This window comes from Typopeltis vanoorti, chromosome 15, assembly GCF_054136105.1.
Source record: "Typopeltis vanoorti isolate ZY-2024b chromosome 15, IOZ_Tvanoo_1.0, whole genome shotgun sequence".
Classification (NCBI taxonomy): Eukaryota; Metazoa; Arthropoda; class Arachnida; order Uropygi; family Thelyphonidae; genus Typopeltis; species Typopeltis vanoorti.
The window spans coordinates 34862332-34884667 of NC_143563.1; the positions used below are offsets into that span (position 1 = coordinate 34862332).

Below are 22336 nucleotides of genomic sequence, written 5' to 3' on the forward strand. Positions count from 1 at the left end.
ACAGTGAATGTATGGACCTGTATACTTGCCTCTAAGTATGTTTTTTAGGTAATGCAATGCTAAGGCTGATTTGGTTAGATTTGATTGGACTGCATGTCAGAAGGCTATGAGGCCATTACATTCATTAACAGCATGTATTCCACAGCAGGACTGCATGTTTTGATGAAACCATGAGATTTTGGATGAAAAATTTGACTTTTTCCATATCAAGATTGGCTAAAAATACAAAGCAACTTATGTGGATAGTTGTATTCACAAAAGTCCATAATCACTTTCAAAGCTTTTAAAATTGCAGCGAAAAAAAAAAAAAATTGGTATACTTGACTACAAAATAACAATCGATATTTATGATCCGTTAAAAATTTTTTCGATTCTACCTGGAATCCTCATTGGCAATTTTCTTCAATCATAAAAAAACAAACATTCCACATACTTACACAAGATGGCAGCACAATATATTGTATCTGGTGATAATAGAATGCCAATGTTAGCAACGTGGGTAACGCACATTACCTCGCCTCATGGTCTTAAGCACCTCCTTCTGCTTTCTCGGTTTGTCGTGATAAGAGGGATCCTTATATAGGCTTTTGAGTTGAAGTGAGTTAGCTGATCACATAAGAGGTGGAAGGGTTCCCCCCATCCTCCGGAAACTATGGTTTTTCATTCTTCGTAAAATCCACGTAATTTACATACAAAAATTCCATTAGTGACGGCAGATGGCGTTCGTGTTTAGTGACATTATGTGTCGATGGAGGATCAACACTTGGACTACTTAGCGGTGTCATGTAATAATAACAATCATTACCTCATACAATATTATTAATATGAAGTAATTAATATAATATGGTATAGGATTATATAAATTAAGTGGATATTAAATCCAACATCATTTCAAAGCCGAATACGGAAACTATAAGTTTCGTGCGAAATTTCACTAGAGAGCTTGCGAGGCTAGGGCAACTCGGAGCCACCATACTTCGAGTTGCCCTAGCCGAACCTAATAGGAAAAGCACGAACGCTAAAAGGGCCCGTATATTGCCTTCTATTGGTCCATGTTGATAGGTTTCATCAGTCTGACAGCTGTTTCAAACTCATTGGTTTTCGTCAGAGACCCAAGAGAGCAAAAACTCTCAATATCCACTTAATTTATATACGCAGAACGATACTGGTTTGATGGGTGAAGCATAAATGCTTTTCATATTCCGTTTATCTGAGAAGGAAAGGTCTTTGAGTGGAGAATTATTGAGCTTTAAGCTCGCCCTGAAAGGGCAGTGAGATTAGCTGTGTTCAGCTGAGCATAGAATTGACTTTGGTCTTTTGTATTTGCAGAATTCTGCTTCATTGTAGTCTGAAGCTTGCTTGATCAGCTGGTTCGGATGATTATTTGTCTTGATGAAGAACTTTACTGCTAGGTCATGGAGGAGGGATGTGATGTAGGGAATGTTGACTTCTCTGTGAATCTGGGAGTTTCTGATAAACCATAGGGCGTCAGGTTTCAGGATCAAAATCAAATTTAAAAAACAAGGACTCGTAGATAAAAATCTTTATTTCTGTAAGTCAAAATTATGTATTTAAATAATTTTCTTAAAGTATGAATAAAATAATTTTGCATCGCCGAAATAAAACCTTTGGCTCTTTATTTTAGTAAATGGTATAGGATGTACTGTATAATAAAATGCGAAATAGTGATCATGTCTTTTAATGATAGCAGCGCATCGGAGGATATTTGTGACAGGTTGTGTAATAACACTGTTATCGCTTTCTTGAAACTTCGATCTTATTGAAGAAATGATATTTCCTCGGTCTTATTCTCTCTAAGAATAAGAAACAGGGCACATTTATAAAAAAAGCAAACTGTTTTCTTTGCTTCAAAATAGTGATCATAGGTTTATAAATACGATTTTTTCCCCAGTACCTATTAATTCCTATTAATTACATTAAAACGAGTATACAAATATCTGATAACCCAGCACCTTAGCGACCTGACAAAAAGAATCTTCCATGTTTGAAAAAAAAATAAAGTATAAAATATTTAACCTTAACCAAAATTAAGGTTAAATATTTTATACTTTATTTTTTTCAAACATGGAAGATTCATTTTGTCAGGTCGCTAAGGTGCTGGGTTATCAGATATTTGTATATACAGCGCTCATTGCTTCCTGTGAATGCTGTAAACCTTAAATGAATATGCACACACACACACACACACACACACACACACACACACACACACACACACACACACACACACACACACACACACACACACACACACATGCGTGTCCATTTATTATTATTATTATTATTATTACGTGACATCTCCAAGGAGTCCAAAGACTCATCGAGGGAGGGCCCCTACTCTACAACTCTCCATCTGAACCACCACCACTCCATCCAACTACAGCGAACTGCTACTACCATCATCACCTACACCAACTCCATCTACTGCCCACCTCCACCACTAGTATCATTGCGGGAGGTCCCACGATGAGTCTCTTGACTTCATAGAGGTTTGTTGATAATAATAATTATTATTATCAACAGATCTTCACGGAGTCAAGAGACTCATACATGCATAGCTCATCACATCGACTTAAATGCATTTACTGTCCTGCACTCACCACACTCAGGCAATGCATTCCAATCACCCATCACTCTCCATGCAAAAAATCTACTCCTAACTCTCTTGCTCACACCCAGCTTCCATGGATGGCCTTTCGTTCTATGAAAAATCTCATCCATGCTAATCTGATAATTACCCCTTATCAACTTATGTCTCCATCATGTCTCGCCTCTTCCTTCTATCCACTAGGTTCTGTAATTTGCATTCTCTCAATCTGTCCTCATATTCCAGATACGATCTTAGTCAATGATCTCTGGACCCTCTCCAACTTCTCATCATCCTTTTGAAAACTTTACGACCAAATCTGTGCACAGTAATTCGTATGGGGGTCTGATCAAAGTCTTGTACAATAGAATAGAAACATCCTTACTTTTACGAGTACATATCAGCGTTCTCCGTATCATTCCCATAATCCGCTGTGTTGTCCTCACAATTTTAGCAAAACGTTCACGAAATTTCAACTCTCTATCTACCACAATCCCTTAATCCTTCATCTCTTCCACCTCCTCCACATTACGGTGGGTGGTCTAAGTTTGTACATTACCGCAGGTTAATTTATATATATATATATATATATATATATATATATATATATATAAATTAATTTTTATATAATTTTTTATATAATTTTATATATTATATAATTAAATAAATTTCTATATATACATATATCATGAATGGCAGTTACCCGAAGTAGACTGCAACAGTACTCATGGCATCAGTCAAGTGGAAGTTCATAATAACATTACATTATATTCGATTTGTATTAATTTATATGAGATTGCGACTGTTTTCTGAATATTTATATCGTGTTTAACAGACAAAGAACAACATAAAAAAATTCTTATCATTTTAGCCACCAGCCACTTTGAGTCTGAGCTACAAAATGGGGGGGGGGGGAATGGTTTAAATACAGACACATATTTAAAGAAGGCGCCAAAGCACTGACCCAGTTCCAATCTCAGTAAGCGACTCTCCTTAGAATAAGTTTAGATTTTAATACGTAACTGTAAATATTTATTATTGTTATTATTTTCTTTATCGTGTATGCATATTCTCTTGTAAGAAATTAGAATTCTTTGCGGATATTTTAACTTATGAACCTACCCGAATTAAGAAAGACCAAAATTAAATAAATTCGAGGATTAAGTAAGGAAGACGGCGATTTGCGTTTAGTGAGAAAAGTGCCCTCTTACGATGAGTCTTTGGACGACTCCTTGGAGGTGTCATGTAATAATAAATAATGAATATGCAGTATAATTTATTATTATTAAGGAATTCCGCAGTTAACGTTGGCAGCTGAAGTAATTAACAACTAAACCTTGTTCTTTCTTCGTTTCCATATTGTGTGCAGCGCTCCCTGGTGGTTGGGGGATAGTGAAAAATTACTATTCTGTGTGACAATATATATATATATATATATATCATTTTAATGTTTATTTATTTTTCTTTATATATAAAAACAAGTATAATAATACACATTTTATTATTTTAATGTTTATTTATTTATTTATTTTTCTCTGTACTCTGAATTTAGATGTGGTGTTTAGACTACGAATAATATTTACGTTTCTTTTGCCATCTTGGTTTACTGTTCACTTCTTTCGGAAAGCGCTGGTGCCTAACTGACAGTCAACTATCCCCAGCATCAACAAAATACAGATTTCCGGAACTGGTTTAAAGAAAAAATACTGCGTGCACACTGACCTACTTTCTTTTCTTCTATATAGTGTTAGACGGGATGGAGATAGCTAATGGAACCGGTTTGATTCCACTGAAACAGTGCTCAGCCTGGAATCTCGCCAATTTCGCGATTACCATCCAAGACAGGAAAACCAAGGATTTAGGTCGTCGACAAAACTTGCTAAGAAACCTGTTCTTGACCAAGGTGCGCCGAACTGGGAAAGCAAAGGAAACTTGTTCATAAGAACAACGACATCCACTAAGCTTTTGTAGCCACTATTCACTGGCTTGTTATCACTGCTGTTATTTTTAAATATACTTTGTCTGAGACTCACCATTAACAGCAGTGTTGTCCAATGTCCACTCCGAAGCACTCAAGATTGTAAACAGCCCATTTACCTAATTCCACTTGTCAACAGAAGAACGTTGACTCTGGTCCCCGGAACTGTACTGGATTGGACTTTTTTCCCCCTTTTTTTTGTGACGTTACTACTGGCACACATGCAGTTTCACGACCTCACCATAATCACAGTCAAGCTTGTTCTCCCTGTGACATGTTTAATTGTATATTGTATGAGGATGACACACTGAGCTACTATAGAAGATACGAGCAACAAGACACCAATTGCAATGGTTAGTCACATTGTTCGAAGTCCAATTCACATCTATGTCTCATGTAACCAAACACGTGCTTGAAGGATGAGGTACAGAAACAGTCGAGATCCAACATAAACTTTAACAGTTATCCTTAGAATTTTTCATTTTTAGGAATGTGAAGCCGTCACATAGGAAAAGTAATAATTTTTGATTGTTTGGAGTCGCTATAGTAAAGGGCCGTATGGGTTTCAAAGGGTTTATTTTATTTATTGATTGGCTTTAAAAGGAAAAATAAAAATTCATTTTAGCTTAAATGGGACGGGGAAGGGGTCTTTTGGATACACACCTTTTATTTGAGAAATCCTAAGTTTCTAAGTCTATCAAGGATGCAATTAGTTCTTTAATATATATTTTTAATTGTGGCTAAGTAGCTGGTCTCAAATTTTGGTGGAGAAGTTCCGCTAAAGCACAGATTCTCAATAAAATTAAATAAAGATCACTAACGTTGACTGTAGACTCTCTGACAGACCAAATGTCAGTTAGTGAGAGAACTGACACTTTAGGATAAAATGTACAAGTTAATAAAAAATAAAAGAAAAAAAAAATTAAAGCGACATTTTAGGATAAAAATAATAAAAAAAATACAAAAAGAATAAAAGAAGTACGTAATTAAATTGCATACACCGCATGAAATCGTAAATAAAATTAGTATACCCTCGAACTCTGTCACGGCTTACTATGATAAGAGTTAATCGACCGTGAGATGCGGTGATCAATACCCTTGGAGGGTAATGGATGGCAATGCTGTAGCCAATGAAGTTCTAACTGAGGCTTGGCTATTGCTGTTACCCTCCTGCCATGATCAGAGCTTTAATAGCTCAATAATAACACCTTATCCCTACACTGTACTCTACAGATAACGGGGAAGATAAAAAGCATTCTTGCTTCGCCCCTTTAAGCCAGTCCTTTTAAGGACTATAAGGACTTACTATATGGCATCCCCAAATTCATTGTTTCATTTATAAGAACAAATTATTTTTAAAAGCGTAAATGATACATTCAAGGATTCTAAAACGAATTTCCATTTTTTTAAAGAGCTGTTCTAGAGTTGAAAAATAGTTATATTTCATGCATTTACATTAATTATAAAATAGCTATATTGGCAACCATGAAGATATCAGCTCCGATGAAGCGAGCGATTTTCGGTATGGCAGAGAGAGAGAGAGAGAGAGGTGCTACGTTCTATTGGTAAATTACTACAACTTAGTTGTTCTCAGCTTGGTGACAAATGCAAAATAACATGTGAAAACGAAAATTCATATTTAAAAGTACTAATTTTTTCCAGTTATCATGCTGTTCAGCTACTAATTGGCAGACCAGTTTCAAGCAACCTAGAGGATTGGAAGTGACCCGCGGATCTCCATTTGAGAAGCCCTGCTCTAAAACTTTCAATTTTTTCTTCTACAAATTGGTCAGGAGAAAGAAGATAGCACACATACTGATTAAAGCAAGCAACTCTTTCTTAAGTTGGTTAGCTGGTTTTGGATTTACGACAGAAGCAACAAAGACTATGAGGCAAGTGCATTATCTCTGTAAATTGCGTGTGTGTTTTATTTTATTTTTCGAATAGAGTAGTTGTTTTCTTGTAAGCATGAGAAAAATGATAGTATATAGCACAAAGAGGATTATATATAGTATATAGCACAATTTTATTATTATTATTTTTTTAATATTTTACCCAGATTCGTAGCTCAGTTGGTTCAGACGAGCCTTTTGGTTGGAAAGACCCGAGTTCGAGTGCCGTCAATGACGTGAGAAAGCTTTAATTAGAACCTTCAATCAAATAGTGAGTTAGCCAGTGTTATACGGGGTAGAGTGTTTTTTTCCTTCAGAAAATTCGGGTTTTTCATCCCTCAAAACACGCAAACTTTCCCTGTGAATACAGACATAAAACATTCCTGGAATAAAGATTAACCAACGTATTCAGGAAGATTTCAGTTTCAAACGTCTATAGGGCGAAGTGTGAGTCTAAGGGCAGCATAGGACCCACGATAGCGAGTATAACTATATTTATGCCTAGTACAATAAACTTTCTTAAAACAGTCGCGGAATGTTGTTGAGTTTCTATATAGATGTTTATTTACATAATAAATAAACAGCTAGATGGATTTATAGATAAATAAATAGCTAGACTAGATAGATAAAATTTAGCACGTACCCCTAAAAATCCTGTTTACACCTTAGCAACAGGCTGACGGACATACATTATACGGCGCCAACGCTACGACAGTAACACAAACGTTTATTTTGTCTGAAAGCGATATCGCTGAATTACACAGCGAAAAAATCGTTTTTTTTTTCCTATTCAGCGCTTAAATTTTTTTAAAAAATTTTTCTTTAAGTTAGCATTTCACAATACGATTTATACGTATACTCACTTCTAACTGGTATTTATGAAACCTTGTGCTACTTATGCCAAAGGACGGTTGCTAATTATCTTGTGTTGTTTTGCTGTTTTATGTATTTTAGTCGAATCGTTTCCACCAGGAATAACGGATTTTTCACTTCTTTTTTTTTTTAATCTCAACCAGAAGAAAATAAAATCAAGCATGACGCATTACAGTTCGTTCATGAGGAATATCCAGTTATATTACTTTCAAAAATTGTTTCAAAGTTACTAATAATACATTTCTTCCGCTTACCTGCGTGTATTATCCCTTAAGAACGATATAAAATTAGACAGTTATGATTTATGAGAAATTGCTCCCTCTTTTGTTTAGTAATTAAAACTCAATGATTTGCTATCTGTATTCTTTTTAATCAAAGTTACATTAATGATAATGTACTTAAAATGAGAAGATTTAGCTTAAAGTGTTGCTTAAAATAATATATTAGAAAGAAAGAAAAGAAAAAAAAAACTATGAATATTTAGCGAGCGATTTTCAGTATGCCATTAACAACTGATATTAAATATAAATATCAATTGTAAGATTTCACATACTTATCATACCACAAAGGCGTGAAATATCAAAATATGTGTAAAAAATGTGCGTGATGATATTTATAAAATACAGCTAACGGTTGGTTAGCTGTAATAATTTGTTTGACTTTATTTATCTAATAGGGGGTGAACTTAATTGCAGTTTATAAGGTGGTTCAGAGAATATATAGGCTAGACAACACGACTGCACTAGGCCGAACCAGGCTCAACTAGTATAATAAAAGTTAGCGAAGAAGAGAGTTAAAACAAATAGAGATAGTATATATTTAGGTAATTTTAAGAAAAATGGTCCGCGCGGTTAGCCGAGTCGCTATGCGCTTCGCAACCATATGCCTGGGAAAGGAGTGTCCTGGGGCTCGATTCCCGTCGCTGACGTGAGAAGCTTAAGGATCTTTCTCAGATATAGCCAAGTTAGCCGGTCTTGGGCATGGACTGCAGGGTTTTTCTCCCTAGTTTATCTGGGGTTTTTCCTCCCGCAAGCAGGCAAACCTGCCCCGTGAACACACCGGGAGGTATAGGGCTAGCCGCCTTATACGGGTAAGGTTTAGAAGGGCTAAGGATGCCCTGTAACAGGCCACTGGGCCTAATACCTGAAGGGAAGAAGAAGAAGAAAAGTGTATAAATTGTTATTGGTGAACTGTAGGTTAATTATAATAATAGTGGTCAATCTCGTGTTACGCTTATCGCATGACTATAGGAATGATTACCTTAGGTTTATTTTTATTTTCTTTCAGCACTATGGTTGGTTTTGCTCCAGGTGCTCTAGTTTTCATTCAGAAACATATCCCTAACACATTTGGTATTAGTGGTTTCTTTTTATTTTTAAATTTTTATCAACATCCTACCCACTACATATCGTAAATCTCTATCACGGTGGCGTAGACTTAGAGAACCTTGCTTTAAAGATTACACATAGTAATTTCTCAAACCACTCCAAATTTCCGATAAGCGAATTGCTGGACCACACACACACACACACACACACACACACACACACACACACACACACACACACACACACACACACACACACACACACACACACACACACAGCTGTGAAAATAGTCGAACACCTGAAGATATTCCCAAACGCCACGGTTTGTAGATTAAAGAATAGAGGCGCTGTTTACTCGACTAACCTGGTCGGCCATTGTGACATTTTGGTAACTCAGTGGTTCTTGCTCTTCCGAACACGATCTCTTCATATCACAAAGCAATGGTTATAAAAAAGTGATTTGAACAAAATACCATCTGAACATTGCAGTGGCCACACAAACTCAACCTTAAATTCTTTTTTGTTCTGCGTTCATCTGCCGGATGAACGCAGAACAAACCAGGACAGTAGTAGTTGTAGTACATGGAATCCTAACTGCTAGTTTCTACTGATTGATTTGGATTAGTTTAAATTACAGCAATGGTTCCTATATTATGTCCATTAATTGCATGTAGTTTCCAACCGGTTCAATTTTTTTTTCTACGGGATGGAATATTATAACCGTCTAAATTTCAATAAAGGTCCTCCAACCCTTATAAGAGTCATTCTAACCCAGGTCTTCGAAGGGAAAATATCTCGTCGTCCTCGCAATATTGGGACATAGTGGTGACGCTAGCACAGAGCAATAACCTGAGCTTGATATGAACATCTGGGAATGAATACAAGAATTAGGGCGTGACCACAACTGCTTCTTCATTTAGGAAGCTTAGGAATAATGTAGAGAAGTGGAGCACAAGTAATATCAAGTTTCTATCAGAAATTAATAGAAAATTTTCTAGACATCTTTGAAGGATTTTATTAAAGATGTTATTATAAAGATGATTTTATTTTATAAAAGATAGAACAACAGGTCAGTGATTTATGTCAATAAAGATATATGTGGTTTACATCTACACATATCTCAAGCTTTTTTTTTTTTTTTTGGTGTGTGTGTGTGCGTGTGTGTATCAGCATAATCAAAATTTCTGTCTTTCTTTCTTCGTTGAACCAGTAATTTTAAGTTTTGTTTATATTAGGTGTATCAAAAGGTTTCAAATAGAAAGCCTAAACCATTAGAACATTGGGGTGCAGAATGACTATTAGGAAGTGGAATATTGACTTTTCGTTTGATGGAAAAGGATAATGTCAAGTAGATTTATAGGAGACATCCTGCCTCTTTAAACGCAACACAAAACAATTTTCCCCACTCAACCACTCCTCCACCTTTCTACATTTCCTTGATTCTACCGGAAGAAGGAAACTTCGCAAGCATATTTTAAGTATGTCGAGTTTATACTAAAGATAACGTGTACCAAAAAACAAGCTTTAGTTAGGAATTAAATGCGATGCATGCTACACTTACCAGCCATTCCTTGAAGATGTTATACGACAGCAGTGAAGGGTGCCCATTTCGAACGTTTGCGTAAATAGGGCACAAATGTTGAAAGCATCTAGCTCGAAATAACTGTATAATACACTTTGATATTCGCAAAAAAAAAAAAAAAAAATTCTCAACTACACCAATTATTTGTCATGTCCATTAATTACGAGTATTGAAAGTTTAATTAATTATGTGGGGAAAAAGTCTGTATTTTTAGTGTAATAAGTGAAATCGAATAATTTGAAGTATATATTACTCGGTTTCAAATGATCAATTTAATTGCCACTGTTTTCTATTTGGATGCGTTGGTTTATTAGCAGAAGCTTAGTCAGCTCGTCTCAAATAGAATCAGCTGACATTTTCATCCGAATATAAACAAACAGGCTAGTGAACCTAAATGCAAATCACAAACTCAATGCATAGTCTCTTCATGGTCTTAACTGATTCGGAGTTAATTTTTAGTAATTCTAAAGCAAACTGAATTTATTGTTTTGACCCTATGAATAGGAAGTACTTACTACGTTATGGAGCTCACTTTTTCCATACTTGAAACGCAGTAAAGATTTTTTTTTTTCTAATTTGCACGAAGAATACAAATCAATTCATTTTTATTTCGAAAGAGGTGAAATGTTGTCCATCAAGAGCGAATATTATTAAAGATTGTGTAAGGTGGCCATTTCAATGGGCACTTTACATAATCTTGAATGGGCCACTTCGAGACAGCTCTGGAAGCGGTCCATTAAACTATGTCGGAAACATAATTAATGACATCGTATCGGTGAATTAACAAAGCAGTAATAATGAACTATTTAGATATTATTATCATTAGAAAACTGACAAATAATGTTAACATACTGTAGAGTTCCTAAACAAGAATTATATATTAAAACATACCGTGTTAACTTTTCCTTATATACTTCATTTGTTCTGGCACTCAGGATGGGTAGATGATGGTTGTCACCTTTCTTTCTTTTTCTTTTTTCTGTGATGTTGGAGGAACTAGTAATTGATATTTAATTTTCTGAACTTCCACATTTGTCGATATCTTCGTGCAGTCGTCTTAATTAAAATGGCCGTGAACCAAACGTCTGATAAACCGTTTAATTCACAGCCTTATTGACACAAATTCTATATAAATGATCTTATAATATTCTTTAATTTCACGAGCGTGGGTATAAATTCCAGAGGGTTTTGTCTCTTTCAGTCTACACTTTTTTTTTGTTCTTGATAAATCCTTGCGGACGACTGTTATGACAGAGCAGTCAAAAAGTTCGAAATAATGGCCAAAAGAAGAATACTACACCAGTTAAAGACATGTTCAGATGGTAACGATCTTCTCCACCACCCACACTCGACGCAATGGCTGCAGAAAATATATATAGCTCTAGTGATCAATTCTTGAAACTTTTGGCGCAACCTTTTATCTACTGCTTGTAAGCCGTAAGGATCTGGGGCGATATCTTTACAGATATCTTCCTAGAATGATTGAAGCAAGACTATATGACTATAGTAGTCCATTGTAGTTCCCGATAATTCCTAATTAATGATGTTTCTGGACATGTGTGTTTATTAATGGTATAACGCAGCATATGAAAAAAAAAAAACCTCTGAATTTCTCCTTTGCTTATTATGAGCGTTGTTTGTTACTTTCTTTTTTGTATTATTGCATATTGATTTTTAAACGTCTCCGAAAATGTTGATCTGCTCTGCATCTCCCAGGACATACACTGTCCATGGATTCACTGTTTATACAGGCAAACTCACGCGCTTAGAGATATCTATTGACCAAAACTACCACTACCACAAACCACCCTTGCCAAGTTGTCTAATCTCTGGTGAATTAATCAATTTCTGCCTTATGGTACATAAAGACATAATATTTCTATACCAAAAATACGAGCAGTGAATCTATCTACCACCAATATCCATCGCGGTATTTCCTAACGTAATGCATATTATATACATGCATTAGAATCACTTTTTTTTGCTTGTTTAAAGTTCTCCAAACTATTCTCCACAGTAAAACACTATGATCATCGGAATTTTCTGCACTTACATCCCATTGCAGGAACTTGAATTAGAAAATCAATTCGATCAAGTATATAAATAATCAAACAGATACATCGTGTTATTATTCTGTTAAATTATGTTAAATATATTATTTTAAGTAAGTTAGCAATCATGGTACACCAATGTCCGTTCCTCTAAATCTATCCATCTGTTCATTAAACATCAACAGATGCCATATGGTCTCTCAGATGCTTGGTGATGTGCCGCACCAGTCCTCGCCATGTGGTCTTGTTGTATGCTTTGTATTGTCCGTTCCTCTACCATCCTTTTAATCTCGTAATAACTCTTGTTATCCATTAATTCTTTAAATGATCAACCCAAGTTCTTAGTGTACCAGATCTTCTTCCCTCCGCTTTTCTCTCCAATCTTTCTAGAGATATTTTCCCTGCTGAACCTCTTAATATGTGTCCTGACATTTTGTAGTTTCTCGTTATGAGGTCTTCCAAGAACACTCTTTCAGTTTTTTTATCAACTTGAATACCACTTCATTAGTTTTTTCGTCCTTCCATTAATATCATTACTATAACATTTTAGTAATCTTTTTAAAAAAAAAACATTAGTATCATTCCTGTGTAGCTCAGTGGAAATGGCGATTGTATCTTCTGCGCTATGTCACCCAAGATAGACTTCGGTTTAAGTATAGTCGTCGACTGGAGGAATTTTTCCTAAGCCTATCTTCGACCTGCTCCCGAGTTAGTCAATCTTTGGCACGAGCAAGCGGGTTTTTTCTCCCGGATTTTAAATCCCGTAAATCAAGAACGTAGAACCCACATTAATTCAGACACTAACATATCCTGTTAGGGTTAGGTACCAAGAGATGGCAGACTTTCTTGCCGGTCTCTTTATCGGTAGCGGTTTATAATTAGTGATAGTCACGGACAAGCTATCTCTGATTGGCTACCAGTGGAGATTGAACTGCCTACTCAGTCTCCAAAAGCAAGATAGGGTTAAAAGGCCTCGCCTACTCCCTATAAGGGTATAAAAAGGCATTAGCTTATTATTATTAGCAATAGTAGTATCGTAACTACAGTAATGTGTTGATAAAGGATGGAAGAGGATTAACACATTCTGTAATGTAGTTGGTGAGTATTAATAAATAAACGAATAAAAATAAACTGTTGCTAGATTTCATTTGTATAGCACTCGTACTTTCTTTCTTTTTATTAAAAGCCCAACCTGATCTTGTTGAGAAGTTTGTAATTTGATTTTTATATTAGGCAACTAACTGCCTGCCCAATAAGCTCACAAAACCTCAATTGTACAATTCCATGCTAACCTCAGATGATTCTTGAAAGAGAGAGAGAGAGAGAAAGCGTCACATATTAAAGCTAGGTTCAAACAAATATTATTAAAGTTATTTTAAGAGTTTTTTAAATATGCATATTTCTACCTCACCGAAATGGTGCATTTTATTTTAAAATGTGCTTGTTACAGGGATTCTAATTTAGAGACATTGCTAGATTTTTTGTTGTTTGCTTATCTCGTGCATAAACGTATAAAGTCTGGTCAACCTTCAGATAACAATCAAGAATAATTCCACCCAGTCAAGCACAGAGTTTAACCGTACTAAACAGACCTTACAATGACAGACTTAAAGAAACGAGATCACATTTTTGTCATAGTACTTCTGACACTTTTGATTCTTCATAAAAAGGGAGAGGGCGCTCGCACACACACATATTAAAAAAGAAAGCATATTACGCTGTTGCATAGTACATACAGTAAGAATGAACCAAGGTAACTATCGCCCGAGTGCACAATAATTCAAGGATGTTGCATCCGGTTGAAAAATAAGTTTTCCGTCCTTCATCTATGTCTAATGGTATAGAATTAAAATCCTTGTATTTAAATTGGCACTCCCCTGAAATGCAACTTTTCATTCGAATTTTCTTTACTAAAACAGGGGTATTTCTAGTTTAATCCTTTTCTTATGCTTCAATTTCATTTGGAGGTGGCACCTACTTCTAGTCATAAGAAAAATATATTCGTACTTAAACACAAGAATAGTTAAATGATAAATGCACGTAAACACAAGAAAGATGTTTAATTAACCAAATATTTAGCGATCTATTTTTAACGATCTATTGTTAGTATTCTAGCTTGTATTTTTTAAAACTGTTCTTGTAATACCACTGAAGATGGTCTGCTATTTCCAGACTGAAATATTTGGTTAATTAAATATCTTTCTTGTGTTTACGTGCATTTATCATTCAGTCTTATGTCACAAGTATCCTTAAAACACAAGAATAGTTAGTTAACAAGTAATTTCCTATCGAAAATGAAAAATATAATTATCGCGTTATGAGAAATTATCCTATTTTGCCCTACCCGAGGCACTAAAATGTTCCATGTGGGTTTCCAACCTTTCCGAATGGGATTGACATTAAAAGAAATAAAAAGAATAAACATTTCCAAAAAAATGGCTTTTGTAGAGGAGTGTTTGCTTTTACAGTATAAGGTTTTAGAAAACGAGAGAAACGAAAAAAAAAAAAAACGAATAAATAAATAAATAGCATAAATCTTGGTGATAATTTTAATTTCCCGAGGTATTAGAATCATAATAGAATAATAAATGTCCTCCCGCGATGAATCTTCGAACTCCTTGGAGGTATCAATAATAATAATAATAATAATAATAATAATAATAATAATAATAATAATAATTTGGAGGGGAAAAAAGAAAAAAAAAACAGCATTTTTTTAGAAAGTCTACATTTTACAACAGCAACTGACAGACGATTCTTAGAATTTGAACTGAAATCTATCACCTGTAAAATTGTGATTAATACTTTTTGTTTTGGCTGTGTTTCGAATGTATAAATAAAGAATGATAATAATAGTAAAAAGTCACGTGTTTTTACAAAACACGCGACTTTTCAAAAGGCGAATTATCCATGTTACTGCTCTCACTGTATTATGCAACTTAAACAGTTAGAGGGTTGGCTTTTAAAAAAAGGTAGTAATACTAGATTTTGCACTCATTCTTCGTGTAGCAATAATGTTTCATTAAGTTCTTTAAATGAGCTAAAAAATGTACTACTTTCGAGAACTTTGCACTTCCCCCCCTTTCTTGAACTGTCTTTAACGACTGCTCATAAAAATCCAGTAATTTATTTTAAAAAATTATCCCAGAAAGAAATTTAACAACAAAGAATTCGTCTGCAACAAATCTATAATCTGATAGTCTCCTATTTGGGAGAATTAATCGCTATGAATTATATTTTTTATGAGAAAAAGAAGGTAATAAAATGCAAATAAAAGAATTTATTACATCTCTACACATGTGGTAAGATAAAAATAAAACAATGAACAAAAAAATAATTGGCCAAAAGTAACCCATACAGTTTAAAAAATAGGAATCTAGGTTATGGATTAAAAGAAAACGCCTTTGAGTTTAATTATTGAGATCATAATGTACTTCGAAAGTTTTATTTATCTACAAAACTTAAAAAAAAGAAAAATACTTTCCATTTAATTGCATTATTTTACACAGCTTATAAAAATAATAGTTAAAACTTGTATTTACTTTTTAAATTATAATTGATAATTTTTTTAAATATTATGAATTTGAGAATTTCAGTATAATTTAATAAATGATCGATTCAATTTAGCCAGCAGTATAATTTTAATTGACATTTATGTTTATTGTAAATCTGTTATGATGAGGTAGCAATGACCATGAGTAATGTCTATTCATGGTTTCTCTAGTTTTCATTAAAACATAGTGTTTTAATTTATTTCCCTATACGTCTTCTTGACTTCTTGTAGTATTTTTGGTGTGTATTGAGAGGGTCGGCAAACTCAGGGATCGCCCCTAGCGACAAACGCTCTAGCTACGCCACTGTTCGAACACACTACTGCTATTATAATTTTCATATGATACTTTCGTATTTCCAGCTTTCTAAATATGAGCTACTAGTGTATATTGCGTGTATGAACAACAAACTAATGGAAACATTTTTTGTTATAGCACATATAATGCGCAGACAAAAATTAAAAGGGCGTCAAAGTCTTATCTGAAGTGACCGTGGATCTCGTGGTATCAAGAAAACGGTGTCTAAGTTGATCCTCATCCGGAAGAGATAAAGGAAAAGCCTCGACATCAAGGATCCTTCTGTCTGAAAGTAGTCGATCATTCGCAATGATCGTCGACTAAGAGGAATTGTTTCTGCAAATGGAAACTAACATGGAATATCCGTTACTCACATCTGTGCTTAGTCACAAATTCATTATCTCTCTCAGCAACAGGTATCAGAAACTATTTTGATGATTAATCAACGGTAAAAAGATGGTGACGAAAAAAGTTCTACTAATCCACAATGATCCTACAGCATGAAAACAACTACATGAAAATTTGGATTCAGTACGCTTTGTCTGAATGGCTTACGATGTCAATGAATCTCTCTAATCTGGAAACGTGACTGGAGGAGAAGAAGGACAGGTATCTTGTGGTGTTTCTGATAGTCGTAAACCTTTTAAGTATACGTAAGATTGTACGATTCCAACTGACCAAACAGTATATAATTATAATATGGTTCCAGCTATGATGAAGTCTTCGAGGAGGACAATGCCACTCATTCAGTATAGCACGATTCCTTGGCCTATTGAACACATCTGCGATCTGAATAATTATAAGACACCAACAACAACCATCAGTCCTCCCTCTCTTACTTGAATACATTTTTAGAACGGTAGTCTAGAACCCTCTGGAATGAACGGCAATAATTTCTTGGGCCACGATATGTACACGTTCTGGTCACTGAATTAGAAACTTCGCAGAAATCAGTAGTTTCCATATAGGCATGCAACTGCCAATACTGATCCTCTTCAATTCTCTGAGCATAGTTCGGTCAGATATAGGTCAGGAACAGCCTTCATGAAATGCTTCAGTCAATTGCTGGGCACAGGGAGTTCTCTTTGTCCGTACAAGCCTTCCTAGACGACGGCGATCTCATTCCTGACAGACTGTCTTAGGATCACAGTGACGCCTCTTAGACAAACAATATAGATTATTTTTCCACTGATTAAACACCCTGGATATGTCACCTTTTGAGAATCCAGTCAACTCTGTTGTTTTCAAAATCGTGGCTCTAGACAGACGAACGCTAACAATAAGCACTTTATCGAACTCCGAAAGATCATTTGTTTTTCCCGTTGTGATTAACAGTATTGACGATTATTGACCAGCAGCATTCTTAAATAGTTGCCTGGAACTCGTGCTGATGCAAGTGACCAAGTATTACGCTGCGTATTTTCCAGATATGCTGCGTAAGGGACGTTTATATACATCTGTATGAAGGTTTCTAATTCAGTGGCAGGTTCTGACAAGCAGCATTTCCTGGACACCACGTTATTCCGAACATCCATATACGGTATGAGTAGAAGCAAATTTTTTCAAGTCCTGGAGTGATCCAAATGGTCATAACTAATATTCACCACAGGCCAATTAGGCATTGGTAAAATGACTTCTTTTGGTAAGTTTCACAATGTAAATACTAAATAAGTTGCTTTATCTTTCCATACAAATTTGTCGACACAACTTTGAATTTTGTTTTGAAGTCTGTTTTCATCACGTACTATGGGAGTGTCATCGAGACGTTTAAGATTACATTGAATGTTATTTTTTAAAAAAAAACTATTATTTTTGAAATTTAATATAAAAAAGTAGTACAGTATTACTTAGAACGATGCGGTCAGTACTTTCTTTTCCTAAATATATAAGTAGGGAATTAGGTAAAAGAGTAGAAGGGTTGGTTTTGATTCCCTTTTTTCCTCGATTAGGTTTTCCGTAAAGACATTAAATATAAAGAGGTCACGAAAATTTACTGATTTTAATATTTAGCGAGTAGAAATTCTGAATGCGTGCGTGTACGTTGAATTAATAGATTTATCAAAGACGAGGTTAGCTGAACAGGTATCAACTGGACAGAGCGGGTATTACTAGAAGAAGCAGTCCTACAACAAAACCGCGATAAAACTGGCTATGTATAACTGTGCGCCGTGACTATCAAGTTTTGAATTTAGGTTAAATCGGGAGTTGTTGTTTCTTGAAACATCTGTTGTTCCCAGAACTTTGAGACAGGAGTGGCGTTGCAGTTAGGGCGACCAGCTACCTGATTTGCTGATTAGAATGGAAACAGTGAAAGAGTAGGCGATTATCGAAACACCTTTCTGTTAGAAGGTAAACAACTTATACCACTGGCGACTCTGATCCTGAGAATAATATTTACGGGAATATTGTAGATTAAAGTAGGTCACTCAGACAACTTTTCTTCAGTTGTATGTTTAAAAAAATCTGCAGTACTTTCCTGGTTCATATGTATTGTGTAATACTTTGACAATAAAGAATATCATAGGAGTAATATTAGGCGGCAAGCACTACTTTGGGATGTCTGAGATAAAATAACTTGACGTCTTTTTTTGGGTGGGAAAAAAAAATTAAAATAAAATAAAATAATAGATTCTCGGCGGAAATTCCCTTACATAAGAAACTGGAAAAGGAGATAATTGACGCTTATTTCCTTGCGGTGTGCTAGTATGCTTAGAGTTGATTGTATTGACAGTGCATTTTATTTTATATGAATTAAACTAGAAGTGGGAGAAAGATAAGCCAAAACTTTTATATTAAAAATTGTTTTACAGTATTGAGTAACTGTACAGAATTATGAGGCGCTGTCAAATAGTTCAAATTTTTCTAAAAATTTGAAACAAATTTCAATTGACTGATTTATCGATATTTACTATCTGTATATTTTGTTGTTGTTTTTGCATTTACCTTTTCATAAGCTGTTGTATCAGATACTACGTGCAAATAGTTTTGTTTACTACTTCCTAGCATGCGCTACAGTATCATTTATTCTAGTTCAGGAATTTTTTCTCTTCCACCCCGAATTCAAAAGTATTCTGCAGTATGGTGGAATCCATTACACCACATTTCATTCTTGAGAATCAATGTTTCCATGACAACGCTATAAATGTCATGGAATAATATAGAATAATATATATACAGTACAGGTTGTCCCAAAATTCACGCAAGATTTACATTTAGCGCCATTTGTGCGGTAAAGTGTTGCCAACGAGAAAAAAAAGAAGACAGCGTGACAGTTCAGGGTTATTAAAAATGACCAGACACAGCGAAGAGAGTTCGTTGAATGGATTATGAAACAACAACAAGTGGATGCTTATTTTTCGAACAAAATCATCTTCAGCGATGAGGCTCATTTTCATCTTGATGGCTTCGTTAATCAACAAAATTGTCGCATTTGGGGTTCAGAAAATCCACGAGTGATTGTTGAGAAACAAATGCATCCACAACGTGTCACTGTTTGGTGCAGATTTTGGGCTGGAGGCATCATCGGTCCATTCTTCTTCAAAAATGCGGCTGGTAAGGCAATAACAGTTAATGGTGCTAGCTATCGCGACATGATAATCCAGTTTTTTGTGCCTAAATTGCAAGATATGGATGTGGACGACATGTGGTTTCAACAAGACGGTGCCACATGCCATACAGCCCGAGAAATAATTCAATTACTGCATGAGTCATTTCCTGGTCGTGTAATTTCCCTTTTTGGTGATCAGAATTGACCGCCCAGATCATGTGACTTAACGCCGTTGGACTTTTTTCTTTGGGGTTTTTTGAAGTCTAAGGTTTATGCCAACAAGCCCACGACCACCCACGCCTTGAAGGAGGAAATTGAGCGCTGTATCAACGAAATTCAGCCACATTTATGCAAAACAGTCATGGAAAATTTCGACAAAAGAGTGTGTATGTGTCAGCAAAGCCGTGGAGGCCATTTACCCGATATACTATTCCATGCATAATCCTATACTGTATACTTTATGAATCAATAAGAAATTACAATTTTTAATTAAAAACCTGTGTTTTCTATCAAAATTACTTCTTGCGTGAATTTTGGGACACCCTGTATATATGTTAGAACTTAACTGGAGTGTGTAATTGTTTACTATGCAGGGTGTGATCAAACAATTTCTTGCTTGACCAACAAATCGCATCACTAAAGTTAATACAAAACTGCTCTGTCAGGTATAGGTAGGATCGGATATACTACGCCATTTATTTCAAAGGAGCTTATGTCACTGAGAAGCAATATCACGAAAAGTGTAATGTGCCATTTGAGATATTCGCTGCATCATTAAAATGGCGGACTTCAAAGAACAATATGCATGCATCAAAATAAACCATAGAAATGTCTAAGGTGTTAAAACAAAGTAGGAATAATGAGTCAAACGAAAGATTTGATTGGGTTTACAAGCCTAAAAATGAAGCTACAGATAATAATGCAAATAAAGCTACTGTTCCTCCTCAACCTCCTTATCTAGTTTTGAAATTGGTCGAATTTCCAAAAATTCAACTTGTCATTGAGGGAAAGAAAATTTTATAACTTCTTCACTTGTTACGACAACAAAAAAGGATATAATCGCTGGGTTTCAGCGTTATTCTTAACGACACGAACGCTTAACCCACTGTATCAACTCGCAAGAGAACATGAACCTTTCCAAAGGCAAAGAGTTAAATAGCAGAAAAATGCCGCTATCTTCGAGGGAAAAAAAATATTAATTTAATTTTTTTTTCCTTTTTAAAGAACTCACTATTATAGCGCATCAAGAGTCTTGAGATGTATGGCCATCCAGCATTCATCAATTCGAATTATTTGAAAAATTCAGAAGAATAAATTAACTAAAACACATACCACAAAACATTATAAAACAATAGCCTTACAATATTTAAATTGATAAAATACAATGTCGAATAACATCTATCAATAATAATCTTGACTGTCATGGTCATCGTGAGTGTTTCTCGCTGCATATAATTAGGAAGATCATTTTAATTTACGTATTTTTCAAACATCCTTCACCATCAGTACATATTGCCAAAAGTGTTCATATGGTGTGTGTGTGTGTGTGTGTGTGTGTGTGTGTGTGTGTGTGTGTGTGTGTGTGTGTGTGTGTGTGTGTGTGTGTGTGTGTGTGTGTGTGTGTGTGTGTGTGTGTGTGTGTGTGTGTGTGTGTGTGTGTGTGTGTTTAGTACGTAATTATTAGTGCTGCTGTTTCTAGTAGCACGAATCAGCTTTTTATTGGTTGTTTAATTAGTAAGAGGTATCTCAATATGATATTGAAGCGATCGGCCTTTCTACAAATGAAAACCGATCTATTTCTTAACAACAAAAAAATTGCTAATAACAATAAGAGACAAATATGAAGAGATCTTAATCGTAAGGAGAGTAGTATCTCATATAACGAAAATAAATGGTCAAATCTGATCATACCTCATTGCACAGCATTATCTAAATACAGTAAATTTGGAGTATCAGAAATGTTCAGATTATAGTTTTAAACTGCACAACAGAAAATTTTCATGATACTCCGTAACTTTTCACATTTTGATTGTAATGTCCTCAATGATTTTGAAGATTTACGGTTTCAAAAAATATTCATTTATAAATTTTCCCTAAAAAAATATTTTGGTCAAAGAAAACATTGAAAAACTTCACTAGTTATCAACTGACATTATCAAAGTCCCATGAAAAATCTTACATGGTATCGGAATAGAGAAAGTGCATCTTCCATTTTTAAGTGGGCATCGTTTGAAGGGATAATATTATTAATTATTAAAATATATGAAAAACGAGAAATTATCGGTATCGCTGAAGAGACAGAGACAGAGAGATAGTATAATAACCCTATATAACGGTGGCACTGAACACAAATGTAACCTACCGTGCGTGACCAGGATCGTCAATAATAGTCCGCGTCCGTGGAGTTTCATGGCTGCTCGAGGGATTAAGATGTGAAATAGACTTTCCTTGTATTTCGTCTTTATATTTTGCCTTTGTAAAGTAACCAAAGAAACCGGTTTGATTGGTAGAGAAATGAGAGCATTTTGACGTCATGGGTCGCTGCCTTTGCTGAGAACTGGTCGAAGTCGACGTCACAACTGGTAATCCAGACACTGGAAAGAAAAAAAAAGTGATTCCGAGAAAGAGC

At 35.1% G+C, this 22336-nt stretch overlaps 1 protein-coding gene across 1 annotated transcript in view; it reads right to left on the minus strand.

Moving 5' to 3' along the window:
- Positions 1–22149, minus strand: part of LOC150098596 (chitin deacetylase 1-like) — a 42666-nt gene extending 20517 nt beyond the window's left edge. Inside the window, exon 1 of the mRNA XM_090405841.1 lies at positions 22070–22149. Coding sequence (XP_090261967.1) covers positions 22070–22118 — 49 coding nt within the window. The 5' untranslated portion in view covers positions 22119–22149. The remainder of the gene's footprint in view (positions 1–22069) is intronic.
- Between the last annotated feature and the right edge of the window lie 187 nt (positions 22150–22336).